Genomic DNA, 20,470 nt, shown 5'->3' with positions numbered 1-20,470 from the left:
AAAGAGATTCCTGAAAGGAGACAGAAATACACAGTTAGGTTGGAGGAGCTTTGAAAAGAATGTGTACAATGGCAAGAGGTCAGGGGACAACTTATGGATATTTCAAAGGTGGTCATTTTTAATAGTTCAACATAGTATAATAAGCTGTTAAAAAACTACTTAATTGACATGGCCATTTTTCTCAGTCCAGGGGAATGCAGTTCTATATAATGTAATTTATTCCTCTTAAAGTTCAGGCACTGTTTGTCTAATCAAAGGCAACAAGTTTCTTGGTAGGGGTCCAAGTATTTCAGCAAGCTTCTCAACACCAAGAGGATGTGCAGTGGTAAAGTAAGGAACCATGGCAAGTAAAATTGCTTGTTACCCAGGGACAAATAGGAGGAGGAACTTTCTTTTCTTGGGTCAACTAATGGCTGTCTGGGAGATAGCTGAGTTCAGTACCTGGCAAGTAGTTAATACTTGATTGATCATGTGTTGAAAGAATGAAAAGAAAGTCATTTTTGTTTATTTCAATCTGTAGCATCTCAAAATTATTGCATGTTCCACTAACTGACCACCATAGAGCAGTACTTTTCAAACTCTACCACTAAAATGCCACCAGGGCAGAAGACAGTAAGTTCTAACACTGAAGACCCAAATGGCTTTTAGAGAGTAAAAATATAACTGAGGCCCTCCTTTTATCCTTATTAAAGCCTATTACTTTTCATCCTACTCCACGTAAGTATTTTTTTTATGTAAAATGTGTTTTGCTTTCAGATAAAAAGGATGCACCATCTTACATTTTGGTTTTAGTACACTCTGGCATATTCCCATGAGAATGAATATTCTGGTGTTAGAAGCTCAACTTCAGGAAACCTGCAGTATTATGTCACTACACTACAGAATGGACAGTACATTTTAGAAAATACTAGTCTAGGCAACTGAAGAAAGTTGCAAAAATAATGGTGCCAATGTTGACCATTTTCTTCCCAACCAAAGGTGTTCTTTTTGTTTGTTTGTTTTGTTTTCTTAGTTACTGGCTGGTACCTTCATTAAAATTTGTTAAAGCATCAAAAGTGGTGTTTGCTAAACATAACAGAGAACAGTTATTACTGAAAATAAGCTGGGTTTTCTTTGATTGAATCTAATAAGTGGTTGGGAGAAGAGTCGTTTCTCTTGGTAAAAATAGGGATGCCTTTGTAGACACAAGAGAACGGCTCACAATCTGTATTTTCTACATCTAAGGAGCTTCTCTTTTGGAGTGAACATGACACATGACTACTTATAAATTATCAGGATTCAGCTATGTAAATTTCAGTTAATCGAGACATGTATGTATCATGCTGACACCCAAAGTGAAGATCACCCATTTGCTCAGTCCTAAAGCTACTCAAAAGCAGTTCCCTGCAAGCAACAAAAAAAGGAATGCATGATGCATGAAATGTCTTAGAAAACAGATGAATCTTCTTACCAACACAGTTTTTCCCGGTTGAATCCACTTCATATCCTGAATTGCATATGCATTTGTAGGTCCCACGGAGATTTTCACAAATTCCATTTGGGCAGATATCTGGATCTAATGCACATTCATTTATATCTGCACCACCAAAAAGAGTTCAATATCAATAACATTCTAAAGCAAAGGTCAAAGAACTGTCAAAAAAATAACATTACAATAAATGTAAAAACCTTAGGACCTGGTGAAAATCAAGTTTCACTTTGATGAGAAAGCTTGATCACTTCTTGTCACTACAAGATATTCTGAATCAAATCTTCCTTCCACCAGTCCTTGTGAGGAACTTGGCATTTGAGCTGGAACTACAAGATTACCAATCCTTAATCAGGCTAAGGGAGAGCCCCTGGGCTTCTGCTGGTTCAAACATCAAGATGGAAAAGTGGATCTGCCACACAGCCCAAGTCCCTACAACTGGTCTCCCTGCTGCCAGCCCATCCCTCTTCAATGTACCTTCTACGATGCCACCAGACTTAGCTTAAAAATGAGATGACTGTGCCATTCTCATGGTTCAAGCTTTTGTAGGTTCAAAAATATCTTCAAGATTAAATTAAAACATGAGCTCTGTTTATTTACTTCTTGCATGAACATACAATGCCCTTTTGCTCTGTGTCAGGAATGTCTGGAGCCAGGACTATTCATTGGTGCAAAGCCCATTCAAATGCCACCTGTTCTGGAAAAGCCTCTGCTGCCCTGTTCAGATAAGGCTGGGTCCTCCATCTTCTGTGTGCTCACAGACTAAGAAGAGCTCTATAATCAAGGGTGATGCAGAATGACAGTGAATAGCTAGTCTCAAATCTTGGTCCTAACTCTTCTATAAACTAGGGTTGACATTTTTTCTTTCTCCAGGTTTCTATCACAACTTTTTTATTCCCAACTATTTATTATAAATTTCTTTACTACTCTCTTTCCCCAAATATCTCCTCCCCACCTTCATCCACACATAATGATGAAATTAACCAAGAGGATAAACTGACAATCAATTCGGTCTACTTTTTTTCAGAACTTTCCTGAATCGAATCATTTAGTTTTATATCAATAAAATAATCCCTTCATCTTTCTTGTCACCTGTTTTTGCACTTTGTGCCAACTCTCCCTTTTAACTTCAATTCTTTTATGGTATCTATATTTCTCTCGTTCTAACTCCCACACTTAAATGAAATATTTCATACTCTTCCAATTCAGTTAATTGCTATCGCTGCTTGCTACAAAATGTAAGATGGCTCCCTACTGACATCTTATAATGACTGAACACCTGACAGTTCAAAATGTGAATGGCCAATGATTCAACTGAGCCCATAACCCTGAACTGTACTTGATAATCCAAGAGCTAGAGGAGGACCAGACTGCCTCTTCTCATGAATGAGCGACCACAGTCATTGTATCTCAACTGCAGTCCTCATCAACCACCCTAAGAGAGCACCCAGTCTTCAGTACTGAGCCCAACACCCAAACCCAACAATCCCAGGACCCACTGTGCCATTATTACTCTGCCACTGGGGGCTTCCAGGAGTCCCAGGTACAGTGATGGCCAGAGAGGGGGCCAGACCTCCCCAGTCTGGTGTAAAGGGACCAACTAGAAACCCACAGGAAAGCCCAGTGCTGCTTCTGCACATGCTTACGGTAGCAAATTTCAAACAAGTCCTTACCACTGCCTGCTGATGTCATTCCTGGCCCACTGCTGCACAGTGCCTGATATTCCGCTGCAATAAATTAACAGATAGTAAATGATTCCCTTGTTTGCAGAACAGGTCAATCTGCACTTGGCTTTGCACACATCATTTCCTGCTAAGTGAGTAGAACTGAAATAAAGTGGTAACGGAAAAGGAGGCATCTCCCAAGAGAGTCACTGGTACACCATGCTCCCATTTTAAAGGCTCCGCATCACTATGGAAAACAACTTTTAAGGATATAGGCAAGTTACAGCAAGGCCTTGTGCAAAGCGCTTTCGGAAAAGGTGTTTTTCCTATAATTTGATTTTGTCCACCAGGGAACACTTCACACTTATAGTGAAATGTGCCTGTTAAAGTGTGGTTTCTTAACTGTTAATAAAACTTTCTCCCACCATCTTGGGAATAATTTTGTTTCTTAGTACAAACTTTTTTTTTTTAATACAATCAAGTTCTTAACATTTTCTCATTTCTCTCTTCAAATTCTCTAGTCTGCACTCACAAGAAAAACAAAGCCTCTACACTTGTATTTAAGTGTATTTTTAAAGTAAATATTCATCAGGATACTATATGATAAATCTATAGGCAAAGTATTACATAATGTTAAAACTGAGATCTCACTAAGAAATTGAAGAATACAGAATATGTACCCAAATTTGTGATGGAATCAGATTTCTACTTAAAACTGATGCAATGTTTTACATATAATTCCAATAATATTCAGAGGAGCATGAGAGTGAACGATGAAAATGGAGAACTAACTGGAATCATACTTTATCCAAGGAAAACAAACTGAAGTGTCCCCTTAGCTGCCCACAGTTTCTGGCAACACAGAGTCGCCAGGCCAAATGCAAATCATTTGTGGGCTGAAGTGGCACAAGGACTGGATATTAGGGAGGGGCCTTTTTACACAGGCCTACAGCACCTCGCTGCTGATGCAAATAGCTCTTATACTTCTGCATGCTAGAAAATTCTATTCCTGATGACAGTGGATGCAAATGAATTACACAGATTTTAAAAATGAAGGTTGGATCCTTCAGAGCCTCTGCCTTCCTACAAATGTAAACTTGAGAAAAGTGGTGAAATCCCTAAATTTTTAAATCATGCTAAATGGGACCAACAAAGGAACAACTGGGAAAGTGGCTGCCGGTGTGTGTTTGCAAGCCTGGGACTGAAAACAAAAAGAAATGCATTGTCATTATCTTCTCATGTCAGCAATTAATTAAAACACTTTTGAAATAACTGTAAGTAACAAAGTAGGAAAAACAATATCATGTCAGTTTTACAAAAAGCAGTTTTACAGTTAGTGCTAAATTAGCTGATGCTTGGCCTAAATAGAAGCAAATTCTTTTCATTGTTCTTTTCCATTTGGGGAGAATCTGGTACTTGCACTGTCCTCTGCGGTCAGTGAATTCAGGTCTACATCGGTTTGAATGCTGATGACAATGCTTGCTGTTGGGGGTCTTGGAAGCAAGCCCTTTCCCTCTTAGTTTCCTCTTCTATAAGTTTCCTCTTCTACAAATTGGAGATAAGGATACCGAAGCCACATGGCAGTTCTATGCATTTACTAGGAGAACATGTAAGGTGTTGAACACAGCTCCTGGCACGGCTCATGCATTTCATAAATGATAGGTGTTGCAGAGCTAACTCAGTGTTGTGCTATGGAGGCACTGGTATGGGGACATATGAGAAAATTCCCAAACTTCCACTTCTCTGGGTTTAACTGACTGATCCCTGTGAGGAGTAAATATTCAGCAGTCAGTGAGAAATATCTTAATATAGAGCCTTACTTGGCTTTCTTCCAGAGCACAAAGATGGACGTTAGATGTGATGAGGTTGGAGTTTCTCATTAAATTGACTAAAGAAGGAATCTTCTGAATATTTTCAGTACCTTTTAAAATCTCCCCTCTCTCTTGAAATGAGGGATACTGTCCACTTAGGTCCTTCATGATTTGACATTTTCATCTACCAAAGACGTGGAGAAACCAAACTGAACGAAACCACTTCCACATGTGGACCTCTTCTGTGCAAGTGTGTTGAAACAGAAAACAGAAGCTAGTGGTGCTGGGCTTCAAGTTTAACTCATCTTAAGCTTTACTTCTTAAAGAAATCTGGTCTCTTTTAGTCATCTTTTATAAGATTACTTCATTTTCCTAGGTATCATAAGAATTCTTTGGAAATGTACTTAGTTCAGAGGAAAATGTAAAAACAAAGGACTGTATGCACCAAGGGTCCTAGATTCTAAGTTTGGTTCTTCCACATATTGAAGATAGGAACAAATCACCTATACCCCTGTAAACCAGTTTTCGTGATACTCGTCTATCTTATAAATTCCAAGTATGTAAGAAAAGTACTTTGAAAAGTTAAAGTAACATACAGCAAGCAGGGTAGTATTAATGATATACAACTATAAAGTTACAGGGATGTTTGTTAGATAGAATTATATTTTATGCTATATAATTGAAGTATTATTATTGTAGGCATGAATTGAACTAATTGCTAATCACATATAAAATGGTACTCTGTGATGTAATCGGCCAGAATAAAGCTTTATTTCTTAACTGGCCTTACCCATTTCTTTTAAAGTTTTCCAGTTAACATTCTTTAACTTCTCATATTTTAATTTCTTCTAACTCCCTAATTTCAAATATCACTTTCAAAATGGCAGATGTTTAAATATTGTGAGTTAATCTTTAATTGACTATATATAGGTCAGAAATGAACTAACTGGATCTTAGATGTAAACCAACCAATCAAAGCTATTTGTTTTCAGTATTAGATCTACCTTTATTTTAGGACATTAAAAGTAAATGTCAAGCTACCTTAAAATTATGTCCAAATGTTGACAGTTTATTGCTTTAGTTTCAATAAACTATTTTTGCCTTATAAATAAAAATAATTTACAACCGGAAAGGATCTTCTGGATTACCTAAAATAATTCATTTTGTAGATGAAGAAACTAAGAATCCATTTCGATATTATTCTACTTTACAATTCTGCATACTATTGCAAGCTATCTTAAATCCTTTTGAAAGTAGGTGAGAAAAATTCCTAAATAAATAAAAATCTACAAAGAACTAAACCCTCCAGTTAAGCAATTTGTCTGCCTGTGGATGGGGAGAATTCTGAGTCACCAACCAGTTTTCTTTTCATTATGCCGTGTCACTTCAAATTGAGAAAAATACTTTTTCCCTAGGGTTGAATAAAATCATTTAGGAAAGGCACACCTAAATCAACATGAGGGATTTGAACAAAATTCACACATGGCCTTTTGGAAAAAAGTTGGAAATATTCAGGTAATCTGAAAATTATTTACTTTTACACTCTGTAAAATTCTGCTTTTATAATAGTTCCTGCAAAATGCAAACATTATGAAACTACTTTAGAAAACAAGGCAAGTTGCATGAATTCCAAAGAGCATGAGTATTATTAAGGTGGAGGGGTTGGGATGGGGGTTCCAAACGTGCTGCCTGTTCCCAATGACCATTAGGATTGGGTGAATAATGTGTGATCAGACCCTGAGTAGCCCTGTCAAGACCCCAGGAAGGTATGTGATGTATCTGGAGAGCATAACATAATCTCTCTCCGTGACTGCCATAAATGCAAAGACTGCAGATGGTGGCAGAAGGCTGGCAGGATGGGGGCATCTCCATGATACCACATACCTGAATTCTGCGCAGGACACGGTTGGCAAGGTTCCCCAAATGCATACTCGGTGCTGGCACAGCAGCATTCAGATTTAGTAACGGCACCAAACAAGGGTTTGACACACTGGCCTCTCTTGTATCCACCGTAGCATGTGCTCCGCATGTGTGTGTCTAAACAGGAAGAGGCATCTGTCATCACACTATCGCTTCCAATAACCCCCCAGGTCAAAGTTGAAGCTGGCTTTATTTAGCCATCGTCCCTGTTCTAACGCACAGAAAATGCCTCTGGTCTTAGGTCTCAACAGAAAGAGACAAACCCACACAAACTGCATTCAGCTTCCAAGCACTGGAAACCAGTTGTCAGACTCTTTCAGTTTTCTAGGGACTATCATGGTGTACCCAACTGTGAGACTCTTAAGTGCTGAGATTATATCTCATTCATTTCTGTCTTCCCTAGACCTGCACAGAGAAGGAGCTTAATACAGGTTAAGTTAATGATGGGTGACCAGTGACTCCCCTTATGATAAATAAGATCTTTATTAGAAGTGTGGTCTACCTCAAAATAAACATGCAATTATTGAATGTTTGAATTAAATGTACTTTCAAAACGGAGGAACTTTAATCTATAGAAGGTTCATTATACAAATCTCTGGACATTGGCTTACTAAGTAGTGTCATCTTTACCAACAGGGAGGGAGGTTCCAGCTATGCCCAATTCTCTCCCAATTCAAAGGGTTTACTGACTGCCATTCTTAAAAATAATTTGGGTAAAATTCATATCTATTTCTCAATAAATTTCAAACTTTTTATAAAGCTGCACAAAAATATTACATAAATTTCCTGATTATCCATATCCTCCTTTGTATTCTATACTTCCCTTAGGACATTTAATTCTCTACCTGAAAATGTTCACTACGAGATAATGAGCATATATAGGCCAATTTCAAAGACTGCTGTCAACAATGGAAGGTTGGAGAAAATTGGGGACGTCTACATGATTAGAAAAGAAAAGGGGGAAGGAGAGGTGGGGACTCCCCTGGTTTTCATTTATGTCAGTTCATCTTTCTATCTCCTAAATTAATATCCAGCTTATGCAAGAAGAAAACTGATATTGTTGGCGTGTTCCCCCACAAGTATTAATTATGTCATATCTGTTACAGTAGAGTGCATTTGTCATTGGTGGGATTTATTGGTCCACGGAGGGTGGATCTCTACCATCCATCTAGTCATGGCGTTATCTTACCAACACACACACGTCCATCCAGACCCACGGCCAGTCCAGGAAAGCATTCACATCTGTAGGAGCCATCAGTATTGACGCAGCGTCCATTCATGCAGATGCCAGGTGTTTCACACTCATTAATATCTGTGGTGGGGAAAAGCACTTATTAAAAATGGAGTGACATTTACATGAAACCACAACATGTCTACAATTCTTTTACAACACTTGAAAATGGGAAAGATAGAAAATTACATGCAGCACCAACAATAAAAGCTCAGTGAGATGCATTTCATTGCCCTTTGAAAGAACAGTAACAAAAATTGACACCGACTATGTGAGCTTTTTTTTTTTAACCACAGGAAAAGCCATTTCAACAATACTCTACTGAGATTTTTTTAAATCCAAAATAAGAATCACAAAGGCAAAAACAGAATTGAAGAAAGGTGGAAAGTGAAGCTAAAAGACAAAGGTCCTGGTGGAACGTTTCACATGGCAGTTCTTCTAGGACTGTCAGAAATCTGGCTTGATAATGGACTGCAACTTTGACCTGGGCAGGAAGCTTCTCTGTTTAGCATCCAACACTCAGACTGGTGTCCATTCCAGTAACACTCACATCTTAGCACTCTGAAATGACTAGCATGGCATTAAGAGATACAGAACTAAAACCCTGATGGAACACTATAGAAAAGAAACAGAAAAGGAATATAGAAGATTTTGGTGGCCATTTCTGGCCAACAATAGCACTAATCCATTGGAGCTCAGCAGAGAAAAATCTTTCTAAGTATTACAAATATTTTATAGTATCATATGTATATATTTAGGGAGGTATGGTAAAATACTTTATTGGGCACATACTAATAATAGCAAAGATTTTTCCCCTTTAATATGGGGAAGAAGTGGTACCAAAATTGTGTTTTGGAAAACATGTAACACGTAGAAGTAAGTCATTTTAGAACAACTCCTTTTATAATATACAGCTAGTGTATGTAACTATTTCCTTTTTTCTGACCTTAAAAAGGCAAATTGAGACTGAAACACCTCTACATTTTACTTAGCTTGTGTTATTTGGCACAAGATATATTCAGATGGTCCAAGATTCCGTGTACAGATTGTGTTTTAAAACAGCAGTTATATTTAAATACATGAAATCGAATTGGTTCAGTTATTCAGGTCACCTTTTTGTTCAAGCTGAGATCTACAGTAAAAAGGTGACAGCTATAGCCTGCAAAGTGACACAAAGGCTTTTTAATGAGGACAACAGATGTTACATGGACCGAGAGGGTCTGTGGCCCAAACTTTCAGAGAGTGATTGGGGAGGACATGCTGTTCATCAGATTAGTTAACTGTAGAGATTAAATTAGCATTGTTTATTCTAGATTTGGATAGTCACATCTTTGTGGCCTCAGAACTAAATACTCAGCTCTAAGAGAAAATCTTATCCAATGATGTCAAGAGAAAAGCTACAGAAAAGAAGAAATTCACCATACAAGAAATTTCTTTCTTTTTTCTTTATTCTAGTTTCTATTTCTAGTTTGAATATTCCAAATACTTTACTGGTTGCAAACATTTGCAAAACCTAGTTTCATCTATGAAGTCATAGTGTCTTCTGAAATAATTACATCAGCATTATCTATTGGCCATACCTCATACTGAGAAGTTGTGGCCGGGGTCACTGGCAGCCTATAGGCACTGAAAATACATTTTAGTGTGCTCTGTGGATTAGCAAAAGGAGTATGTGTTCTTGTAAAAGGTCTTCACACAAAGGGGCTTTCACATTTCCTTCTGTTATTTTGTTTGGAAGCCTAATTCCAAATATTCCAGCAACCATTCCCTTCCCCTTTCTTTTTCACTTGTACAGCACTTAATCTGCACAATTTGGCACTTTGTTGTATTCTGTTTTACATTGTAGAATATTTCTACGTGTTGGTCTTGTCTTCCAAACTATATGTTCCTCACAGCACAAGGCTCAAAAGTACAGAAACCTATTTCCCATTTCAAATTTTAAAAATTCAAATGTTTTCTCTTGCTATGAAGACAGATTTGCACAATATTAAGAACCACTGAGGTGAAGGTCATGGAGAATGTAGGTAAACAACCAAGGGATAGAAGCTCTTTTAAGCCTAGGGAAAATGCACATCTTGCCAACGACTTAATACAAGGCTTTCTTCCATAACACCTTTACCAAAGCTGTCTGTCTACCAGAGGAATCTGGAGAAGAGGCATCATAGGACTTTATCTGCTTTCTCAATCTTGAATAGTTCGACACTCAGCACTTCTCCACCTGAAACTATGAGCTGAAGGCTTTTTTTTTTTTTTTAATTTTTTTTTTCAACGTTTATTTATTTTTTTGGGGACAGAGAGAGACAGAGCATGAACGGGGTAGGGGCAGAGAGAGAGAGGGAGACACAGAATCGGAAACAGGCTCCAGGCTCCGAGCCATCAGCCCAGAGCCCGACGCGGGGCTCGAACTCACGGACCGCGAGATCGTGACCTGGCTGAAGTCGGACGCTTAACCGACTGCGCCACCCAGGCGCCCCGAGCTGAAGGCTTTGAGTGCAGCATGTTCACAGATTTTCTGGATGTTTGGATACGAGGTTCCTTGAGAAGTATGGTTTCAATGTGGATCTTGGACCCAAGTGCAATGATAACTCATCCCTGACCATGTAAGGCAAGAGACACTAAGCACAAATTTATTTTGATGACTCTTCTTAGAACCTGAATTTTCAATAGTACAAATAAAAATCTTCATTTTTGTGGGGCACCGGAGTGGCTCAGTTCGTTGAGCATCCGACTTCGGCTCAAGTCATGATCTCGCAGTTTGTGAGTTTGAGCCCCACGTTGGACTCTGTGCTGACAGCTCAGAGCCTAGAGTCTGCTTCAGATTCTGTGTCTCCCTCTCTCTCTGCCCTTCCCCCACTCATGCTCTGTCTCTGTCTCTCAAAAATGAATAAACGTTAAAAAAATTTTTTTAAAAATCTTCATTTTTGTTTCCATACCTAGAGCAATGAGATTATTTCAAGAGCTAAAGAGCTAAACAATGGCTCTTTGTTTTAGTTTATTTCTTCTGCTTAATTCTATTTCCCTTTATGCGTATGTGACTTGATAACACCTAAATAAGTCGTCCATCAAACTTTCTGTTTCTTAAGATAATCTGAAAGAAACTATGGAGAAGAGATCAATGCAATAAGAGTATACATTATTGTGTTCAGGTGAAGTTGTGTAAGAGGTGGCAAATGACAGCCATCGAAAAACTTAATTACCATTTATTTCCCAACTCCAAGTTAGAAGAATAACTCAGCTTATTTACAAGGTTGCTCATATTTGTTGGTGGACCTACTGTTAATTCAGCTTCTCATTCATTTGCAGTGTAGCCTTTCAGGTTCCTTTGGAAGATCTCAAATACCCTTTCTGAAATAAGAACAGCCATCTTAAGCATAAACTATAGCTCTCTGGATGGCTGGACTTAAGAAGGATGTCCACTTAGGTTTCTCAAGCCAGAATTAGGAATACTTTAAATGGGAAGAATCAAGAAGGAAAAGTGGTACCTCTAAGCAATATAGAAAGGAAAAAAAGCAGGAGAAGGATATGATTTACAGCACAAACCTTTGCAATAACGCCCATCTGATGCCAGCTGAAACCCAGGTTTGCAAATACATTTAAAACTGCCATCTTCATTGATACACATTCCATTAAGGCACATGTTCCTTATGCTGCATTCATCCATATCTGAAAAAATACAGAGGATGCATTTTCTTATGACCAGAAGAGTAAGCTTACAGAAGCCAACCTGAATCAATAGAATTCTTTTCCTTCACATTTCTTTTGTTTTTTATTATTGTAGTCTAAGGCTAATTTTCTTTATGGCATACAAGAAGGGCCATGTAAAATACGTATTCTTAAATTCTCAATTTTTGACGTATTCATGCAAATTATAGGGCTAAATTTATTTTCTGACATACTATATACATACTGAATGTATACACATATACATGTACATAGATTTGAAATTCATATATAATAACATATAAAACTTCATGTATGTATGTGTGTGTGTGTATATATATATATATATGAATTTGACTCAATGGAAGCTACCAAGACTTTCTTTTAAAATATCAGTTTACAAACTAAAAAGTGTATTAACAATCTTATGGCTATATTTACTTCAGAGATACTAATTCTAATATATTGAAAAATAAAAACAAAAAGCAAAACTAAGAATGATGGAACTTGAAATATATTTTGTTCATCTCCTGATTTCTTATACAGCAGAAACCAGAAGACAGCTTAAAGTCTGAAGCAGTTTTAAATAGAGGTAAGAAAAAAATGTATTTTTAAAATACAAGACTCGACTATGGAGTATAGCTATGTTAGTTAACCTTTAGGATTTGTTGATCATAAGGTTATTTCTTTAAATTAATCAAAATGTTATTTTATTTAATACTACAGCTGTCTTGGGGGAGGTACTTGCTCTTCTAGACATGGTGTGTTTTCACTTACAGGCTTCAGTCAGGCCAATGTAATTTATGATTTTTTTTCCTCTTTTTTAAACAGGATTCTATCCCAACCGAGAATTCTGGCATTAAGTCTTTGAGTTGAATCACTGAGATAATATTCTGCCAAAAATGTTTCTAAGAACAATTTTGAAATTCTTTTAATGTATGAATAGATTCTTGGGATCTTTCCCAAAGATGTTGGGAAAGACGATAAGAAGCATTCTTCATTTTTTGCTAAAGGTCTAAGTAGTGGAAACTCATCAATAATGTTCATATTTTCAATTCAAAAAAAAGTGGCAGGGGAAAAAGACAAAATGTTTGAAACAGCCCAATTCAAATGAGGTGATTAATTCAAGAGGCAATATAGCTGGTTTTCAGTAGTCAATGTTTCATACAAATTTTACATTTTCAGGTTCTTAATAGTATTTTATTACTAGACAGACACTTCAAACACAGAGACTATAAATGACAAAAAATATATGGCCTATATGAACTATACTTCAATTAGAAAAAAGAAATATATGAGGTTATGTGTGTCCTATTAAAAAAACCCATATACAAATTCTGATTGTATAAAATTAGGAAGTAACAATTTATGCTATAGAAGTTTTATTATCACTAGGGATCGATCTCTCAAGGACAAGCTCTCCTTATATATTTGATATGTTATTTGACTCACAGAAATGTAATTAAAAGTACGAATATTGTTGAAAATTATGCTTGTCTCCCCCATAACGATCTGTGAAATATATTTGCTGCTTTGACCTTTCACTCAATGTTTGGCTTGGTCTTGTTAGAGACTTCTGATTGGAACTGCAATGGAAAATGGGGATTCATATTATTACACCGCTCTTACTGTCATACTGGTATTACCTTCACAGTTCTTCCCATCGCGTGTAACATGAAAGCCCGCATTACACACACAATGGAAACTGCCATCTGTGTTGATGCAACGTCCGTTATTACAGATACGGCCATTCTGCAAACATTCATCGATGTCTAAGATTAAAGTTAAAACAGAAGAAACAGCTTCACTTGGCGGACTCAAAATTATTTTATTTCTCCCTCCCTCCATTCCAAACCCATCTCCAAACTTGATATCCAATATTAAAATGATTAATTAGGGGCGCCTGGGTGGCGCAGTCGGTTAAGCGTCCGACTTCAGCCAGGTCACGATCTTGCGGTCCGTGAGTTCGAGCCCCGCGTCGGGCTCTGGGCTGATGGCTCAGAGCCTGGAGCCTGTTTCTGATTCTGTGTCTCCCTCTCTCTCTGCCCCTCCCCCGTTCATGCTCTGTCTCTCTCTGTCCCGAAAATAAATAAACGTTGAAAAAAAAATTAAAAAAAAAATAAAATGATTAATTAGAGTTTGCAAGACGTGACAGAAAGACTGCCAACATAATAGCATTTGATCTAACTCTAAATTCTAATTAGACCCCTTAAATCTCAGTCGTATATACAAAATTTGTCTTCACCATTTTCCTAGCTAGTTCAATGAGCCAGTATATATCATCATTTATATTAAACTTTGGCTGGCATCTTTCAACACATGCTCAAAAAGGCAGATCTCATAGCTACATCAGAACAATAAAACAAAAGTCCTATTAAAAAAAAAAGTCATTCCATCTGAAAACCAGCAATCACATGACTGAAATGTTTACCTTTCTTATGGCAGTCCTGGTCCAAGTATAGTTTTCTTGTTTATATATTCTTAGTTTCTTTTATAACCTTATAAGCATTTATAGCAAATAAAATATGAGGGCACCTCTCCTTCTTTGTGTTGTGTTTCATATTACACCAAAGTAAACAATGGAGCTTGATATGCAAGTGTTAAAAAGGACAATAACTCGAATAACCTATATCTGATCACTCACTTAAAGATTAATGATTAATTCAAATTGGACAACACGGTGCGCTGGATTATCTGTTCCCCTCAGTTTCTAGGCTAGATACCTGGAGGAACACCAAGGAGGATGAATACACACTGCCTTGTCTCCAGAGCATATAATCTTTGCCAGGCTTATTCCCCAGAAGACAGATACCAGGGAACTGTGTAATAGAGGACTGGGGCCGAACTATCTGTGCAGAGTTGAGGTCACATGTGCCTACGCATAAGCACCCTAAGCATCCTCTGGACGACAAGAATGTGCATTCATGGCATATTGCTTACTCTGTCTACCCTGCGTCTGCACGCTGTCTTGTGGTTGACCCTCAGACGCACTTTCTTTCTGGGCAGATCCAGCCGTGGTTTCCACACGAGTCATTGGACTAGCTGAGGCAGTCTGGGCTTTTCTTCTGTCTGATCTTTGTGCCAACAACCTACGCTCTTTTTCTCTCTCATTTATTTCTTAATCCTTGCAAAAATCTGACTTGCTCCGCGCTCCAAAAAATAGTAAAAGCCACATACTCTTGAGCAGAATTTTTTAGGGTTCTATAATCTTTTGAAGCCCAAGGATAAAATAAACAGCATACAGAGTTCGGCATTTTCTCTCCTCACTATTATCAGAACACCACTGGGCTCCCCACTGCCTCACAAGATCAACTGAAAGCTTGCCATTAAAAGTTCTCTACCATAGTTCCGTCTCTTCCACCCCCTTCTCTTCAGTCTGTCATGTACTTCTCCTCAGCTAAGTACACAGTCTTTCTGTTTTGTGGCAACTTACATCTACCCCAAAATGTGAGTATGTCATCAACTTCTTATGTTTGAGATAAGCTTAGCACTAGGCTCTTGAGGAAGACAGTGTTTGAGGCTTTTAGGTAATCCTCAGTCTCTAGTAAATTAAGTCTCAGAGTGATAACACCACTCATCTACTCCAGCTGGCCCTTGCCCCAGCTGAGTGCTCTCAATAATCTTTTCTCTTTGCTTATTTCATAGTGCAGTCTTCTAGATATTGGTTTCAGTTTATACTCTATATTGCAAAATGCCTAATACACTGTACACGCTAATTATTTAGCATATTAAATATTCTGTTAAATATTCAAACTATCCTTATCTATATTCATTAAGTAGGCCACTAATAGAAATACTAGCAGGTGGACATGCTGTGCTCTGTGCTCTGGTTTCTTCTGCTCTAAACTGCCATTTACAGGTAGTGTATTAAAATATACCAATGGCAAGAAATCTCTAAGCCTGAATCACAATCAAAGATCCTGAAACCAGTCACCGATAAAAATAAAAACTGTATGACTTTAACTCAGGTGAAGAGATTTTACTTAAAAAACAAAAAAGACAAATAAAACTAACTCTTACTAATGGCTGGCAATTTTTTTTAACTGATACAAACCTTCTGACCTTTCCTTGTATTTAATTTTAACACAGAATTCTCTTCCTTTTATCTGGCTTTAGTGACCAGTGAAATACGTCATTCAGTGCCAAATTTATAGAGACATAGATATTTGAGTTTCCTGAGGGTTGAAAGAACATCTACTTGTTTCTGTTGCAGAAACAGTATATCAGTCATCCAATAAAAGGCATATAGGATGACATAATAAATTAACAAACCTGAAGGGAAAATTTTGTGAACAAACACTTACAGCAGTGCTTCCCAAACTTTAAAGTGCTTATGGATCACTGGGGGATCTTGTTAAAAATACTGATTCTGATTTAGTAGGTCTGAGGTCAGACCTGAGATTCTGTATTTCCAATCAGCTTCCAGGCAAAGCTGCTGCTGACCACATGAATAAGAAGCAAGAAGTCACAGACTCCTTCCTTATACTTTAGATCGTTCCATTAAGAAATCAGTCACATACAATTTCACCTGAAACTTTCCTCAGTTTCTGTGTCAGCAAAGGACAACCCCATTCCCTAGCTCTCAGATTAAAAATTAAGAGGCAATAGTGATGAGGCAAAAAAGTAGTGAAAATAAGATATGCCCACAGGAACAGATGCATCTTTTACAATGATTTGGATCTCCGCCAGATTTTATGACGCTATCCTTCTGAGTGACAATATCTGGAGTTGAGTGCAAAAGGCAACAAGCCTATTAGCCTCTCCTGGCCAGGGTTATTCAAACTCTGTTAAATTCCTTCGAAGCAAACCTTTTATTTAGCATATATGTCCCCTTAACTTAGCATGTTCCAAGCTAGGACCATACCTCGGCACTCTGTCCGGGTGAGTGTGCTCTGATAGCCAGGCCGGCACTGACAGGTATATGAGCCCTGGTTATTAATACACTCTCCACCAGCACAAGGGTTTTTCTCACATTCATCAACATCTGCAAAATACAGTATATTTCAGTAAGAAATTAGAGAGCAATAACTCACAACTTTAAGACCATTTTATTGGTTTCCTTTACATGTTAAAACACTTTCCTTTTCAGAAATAAATAGCATAATGAAAAGGATCTTTTTTCTTTCTACTACAATGTATCATGTCACAAGCCACTTGAAAACCGGTTGAGCAGTTAAAGTGTATTATTTTCCTGTGTCATTTTTCAGAGGAAAATGCCAAACACGTAGCAACTCAACACTCCAAGCTAATAAACATTTTCTCTTCCTTGAGTTTGGCCTAAGGGAATTAAACAGACTAACGTTTCAGAAATGGCTTCTAGGCAGAATTCCGATTATCTCCTGAAGCTCTATTTTTCAGTCAAAAGGGGGTCTCACCTTATCTAAGCATCTCTTGTTGAATTCCACTGAGAACATTAGAACAAGACATGAAACACACCATTTAAAGAGCTATTCTCACTGACCAGAGTCCACCTCCCAACCCAGAGAGGCTCCCACTAGTTTTACAGTTGTTTAGAACTATCAGTATATTTAACAGTGAACTGGTTTATATCCCCCTATTTGTAAAGATGAGGAAACTAAGGTTTTTGGAAGATAACCCACCCACTCACCCAGAGTCACAAGTTTTTTGCCACAGGTGTGTCCCCTCCCCCCCCACCACGGGGGGCTACGTGTCCCCTCTTCCACCCAGTTCTGGATGACTTCTATGGACTGAATGACTCTCTCCTAGTGTGTTGCTAGAAGGGGCATTAATGTCACCAGGAAACTACACAATGTGAGAAACTAAGAACTCCTTATTTCTGCCTGATTCATAATGATAGAATTAGACTTTATAACAGAACTAAGAAAGGGACTTATTTTTAAAAATTAGATGGCAATTGGGTGTTCTTTTCCAATCTCACAAATGAATTATTCTTTTGTTACATTTCCTCCTTTTGCTGGCTTAAATGACTTGTCAACAACTCAAAGTTTCTTTTCAGTTTTAACGACTTTTCAGTTTTAGAGACAATTGGTGAGCTATATCCATTTAAGTTAGTAAAATGTGCAAAATTTTATAATTTGGGGACAGTTTTAATGCTTTATTTTAATGGTCAGACTTTTGATGAGATGGCTTAATATGAAGCTACCAGCAATGACTTCAACATATTTTATGACGAAGGTTAAAAGTCCCTATAGTTGGCGGAATAGTACCCCTCCCCAAATATGTTCATGTCCTAATCTCCAGACCTCTGAATATGCTACATGGCAAAGGGGAATCAAGGTTGCTAATCAGCAGATCTCGAGATGGGGGAGCCTCCTGGGTTGTACAGATGGTCCCTGTGTAATCACAAAGGTTCTTAAAAGCAGAAGAGGGAATTAGAAGAGAATTCAAGATGTGAAGATGCTAGATCACTGGCTTTATAGAGGAGGGGACCATCATCTAAGGAACACAGATGGCCTCTAGAAGCTGGAAAAGGCAAAGAAATGGATTCTTTCCAAAAGGAACACAGCCTTGCCGACATCTTGATTTTAGCCCAGTTATTTTAGTCCTCTGTTGGACTCCTAACATACAGAACTACATTTTAAGCCACTGACTTGGAGCTGATTTGTTACAGCTGCCACAGGAAACCCATATAGTCATGGGACAGAATTGTGATAGCCTCTCGGAGCAGACCTAACCATATGTATCACATACCAATGCACTCCCCGCGGAGGTCCAGCTGGAATCCTTTGTTGCACTCACACCGGTAGCTCCCAGGAGTTGGAATGCAGCGTCCATTTTGACAGAGATAGCGAAACAACTGGCAGTAATCAGTGACATTGACTGGCAGCACCCCTAAAGGAATAACATGAAACCCTATTGAAATCATTTATAACTAGGACATCTTTAATCAGCACCTAACCCACTAACAATGAGCAAGATGCTAAAACATAAAGGAAGGAAACACTCCTTGGGCAAAGATCATCTGGGGCAAATAAACCATATTTCCATGTCCGCTTACAGAGATCACCTGTAGCCAGGTCCTGCAGCCTCACAGTAGCCTACTTCTCTCTACCTCTACCTCTTTTCTGCCTCGCTCTCAAGCCTCCAGTTTGGGTAAATGACAAAGGCAAACAGTTCTTGGAAATTACTTGCAAAGCTGCTTTGCATTATATAAAACTCATTGTATATACCTCCTCTATGACTTCACCCTGTGAATCAGATGTAAATCTCTCCCATAACTAGCTAACTAACTGTCCTACAGTTGACTCAAAACATCAATAACAAAAGGACATTAATCAGGATGATGAAAGCTATTTTTCTCTATGAAATAGGCATATTAAGAGACTTACATACAACACTCTATAAACCAAACAGTAAATCTAAGAATTGACATGCTAATTTAATGACCAAATCAGCATTAAAAACAACAAAAAAGTTAACTTGGTTAATGTAAGAAAAATAACCAGATGACTTTTGACTCCTTACTTGGTGGTTCCCGAGATGGGTATGGATATTCCACTGGTGGTCGAGGGACTGGTACTGGAGGTCCAGGAGGATAGCCAGGAGGAACAGGGTGAACTGGAGGAATGGGGCCAAGGGGTGGGGAAGGATATCCTGGTCTCTCAGGAATTACCAAAGGGATGGAGCACAGCTTGTTGAAATCCTCTGGAAAAGCATGACACAACAGAACACAAAAGCTGAGCTGCAGTGTACCTCATAGGCCCGCGGAAGACACCTTTATGTTTCAAAGCAGCTTTAAATAAAATCAATCGCAAAACCACATAGATCAATTGGAGAAAAGGGAAAAAGCCAACTGGCTTCATTCCCATCTTAATAGCTATAGTCACTATTAGGAACAGTAATTCAAAACTAAAAACAAACCCCCCAGGGTATGTACAACATGCCTCTCCCAAAATTTAAGGAGTCTTTACCTATGTCACGGTTCACTTAAAGGAAGAATCAAATGCCACCTTCTCCATTCCATCCCATTTATGGACCCCAGAGAGCTCTAAAAAGCATGCTAAAAAGCCTGGATTTTACTTTATGTGAAATGGCAAGGCACTGGAACTCTTCAGACTAATGTGGGATGTAATCAACTGAACATTTTCAGAAGATTGATCTTGCTGACACATGGAGAATGTGCTAAAGGGAGGCAAGGCTGTTACAGAAGACTAAGGGCAAGAAAACAATGGCTGGACATGGGAGGCAGTGATGGGACTGGACAGAAGTGAACAGATTTGAAGCATATTTTAGAAATAAGTGAGTAGTACTTCATGAAGGAGTAAATGTTAGAGCGGAGGGAACAGGAAATCAAGAATGACGTAGTCTTCTGGTTTAGCAAACGGGTAGATGTTGGTGACATTGACCTAAATGGGGAAAACTGCAATGGAAACAGGTTTGGTGGATAGAGGCCAAGTTCCATTTGAACATACGAATTTTGAGATGTCAGACATCCAAGTAGATTTGTCACACAGCAGCTGTGTAAGAGAGTTTGAAGCCTAGAGAAGAAGTAGGGGCTAGATAGAAGTTTTGCAATTATCGGTAGATAGGTAGTATTTAAAGCCCCAGGGATGGATGTGGAAACTGAAGAGAAGTGTGTGCAGAGAGCCCTGAGGAATATCTATTTGTAAAAGACAACAAAGTGTTGAAGCAGCAGCACCCCACAGGGCAGAAGGGATACTGGGCGGGGGGAGGGGGGGCGGGGTATGTGTGTGTCCAGTGTTAATGCTGCATAACGATTCCCTGAACTAGTATA

The 20,470-nt window shown here is 38.3% G+C and overlaps 1 protein-coding gene across 1 annotated transcript in view; it reads right to left on the bottom strand.

The window, feature by feature from the left end:
- The window catches only part of FBN1 (fibrillin 1), a 233,001-nt gene that overhangs the window by 86,833 nt on the left and 125,698 nt on the right, over positions 1 to 20,470 (bottom strand). The window contains exons 10-18 of the mRNA XM_047074460.1: positions 19,201 to 19,380; positions 18,427 to 18,567; positions 16,619 to 16,738; positions 13,401 to 13,526; positions 11,635 to 11,757; positions 8,053 to 8,175; positions 6,828 to 6,980; positions 3,142 to 3,195; positions 1,451 to 1,576 (exon numbers count right to left, since the gene is read on the bottom strand). Coding sequence (XP_046930416.1) covers positions 1,451 to 1,576; positions 3,142 to 3,195; positions 6,828 to 6,980; positions 8,053 to 8,175; positions 11,635 to 11,757; positions 13,401 to 13,526; positions 16,619 to 16,738; positions 18,427 to 18,567; positions 19,201 to 19,380 — 1,146 coding nt within the window. The remainder of the gene's footprint in view (positions 1 to 1,450; positions 1,577 to 3,141; positions 3,196 to 6,827; positions 6,981 to 8,052; positions 8,176 to 11,634; positions 11,758 to 13,400; positions 13,527 to 16,618; positions 16,739 to 18,426; positions 18,568 to 19,200; positions 19,381 to 20,470) is intronic.

This window comes from Lynx rufus, unplaced genomic scaffold, assembly GCF_022079265.1.
Source record: "Lynx rufus isolate CCGP_SWC_20201006 ecotype Redwood Valley unplaced genomic scaffold, mLynRuf1.p SCAF_13, whole genome shotgun sequence".
Lineage (NCBI taxonomy): Eukaryota > Metazoa > Chordata > Mammalia > Carnivora > Felidae > Lynx > Lynx rufus.
The sequence above is the reverse complement of the archived record's forward strand: the minus strand, read 5'-3'. Positions and strand labels throughout refer to the sequence as shown.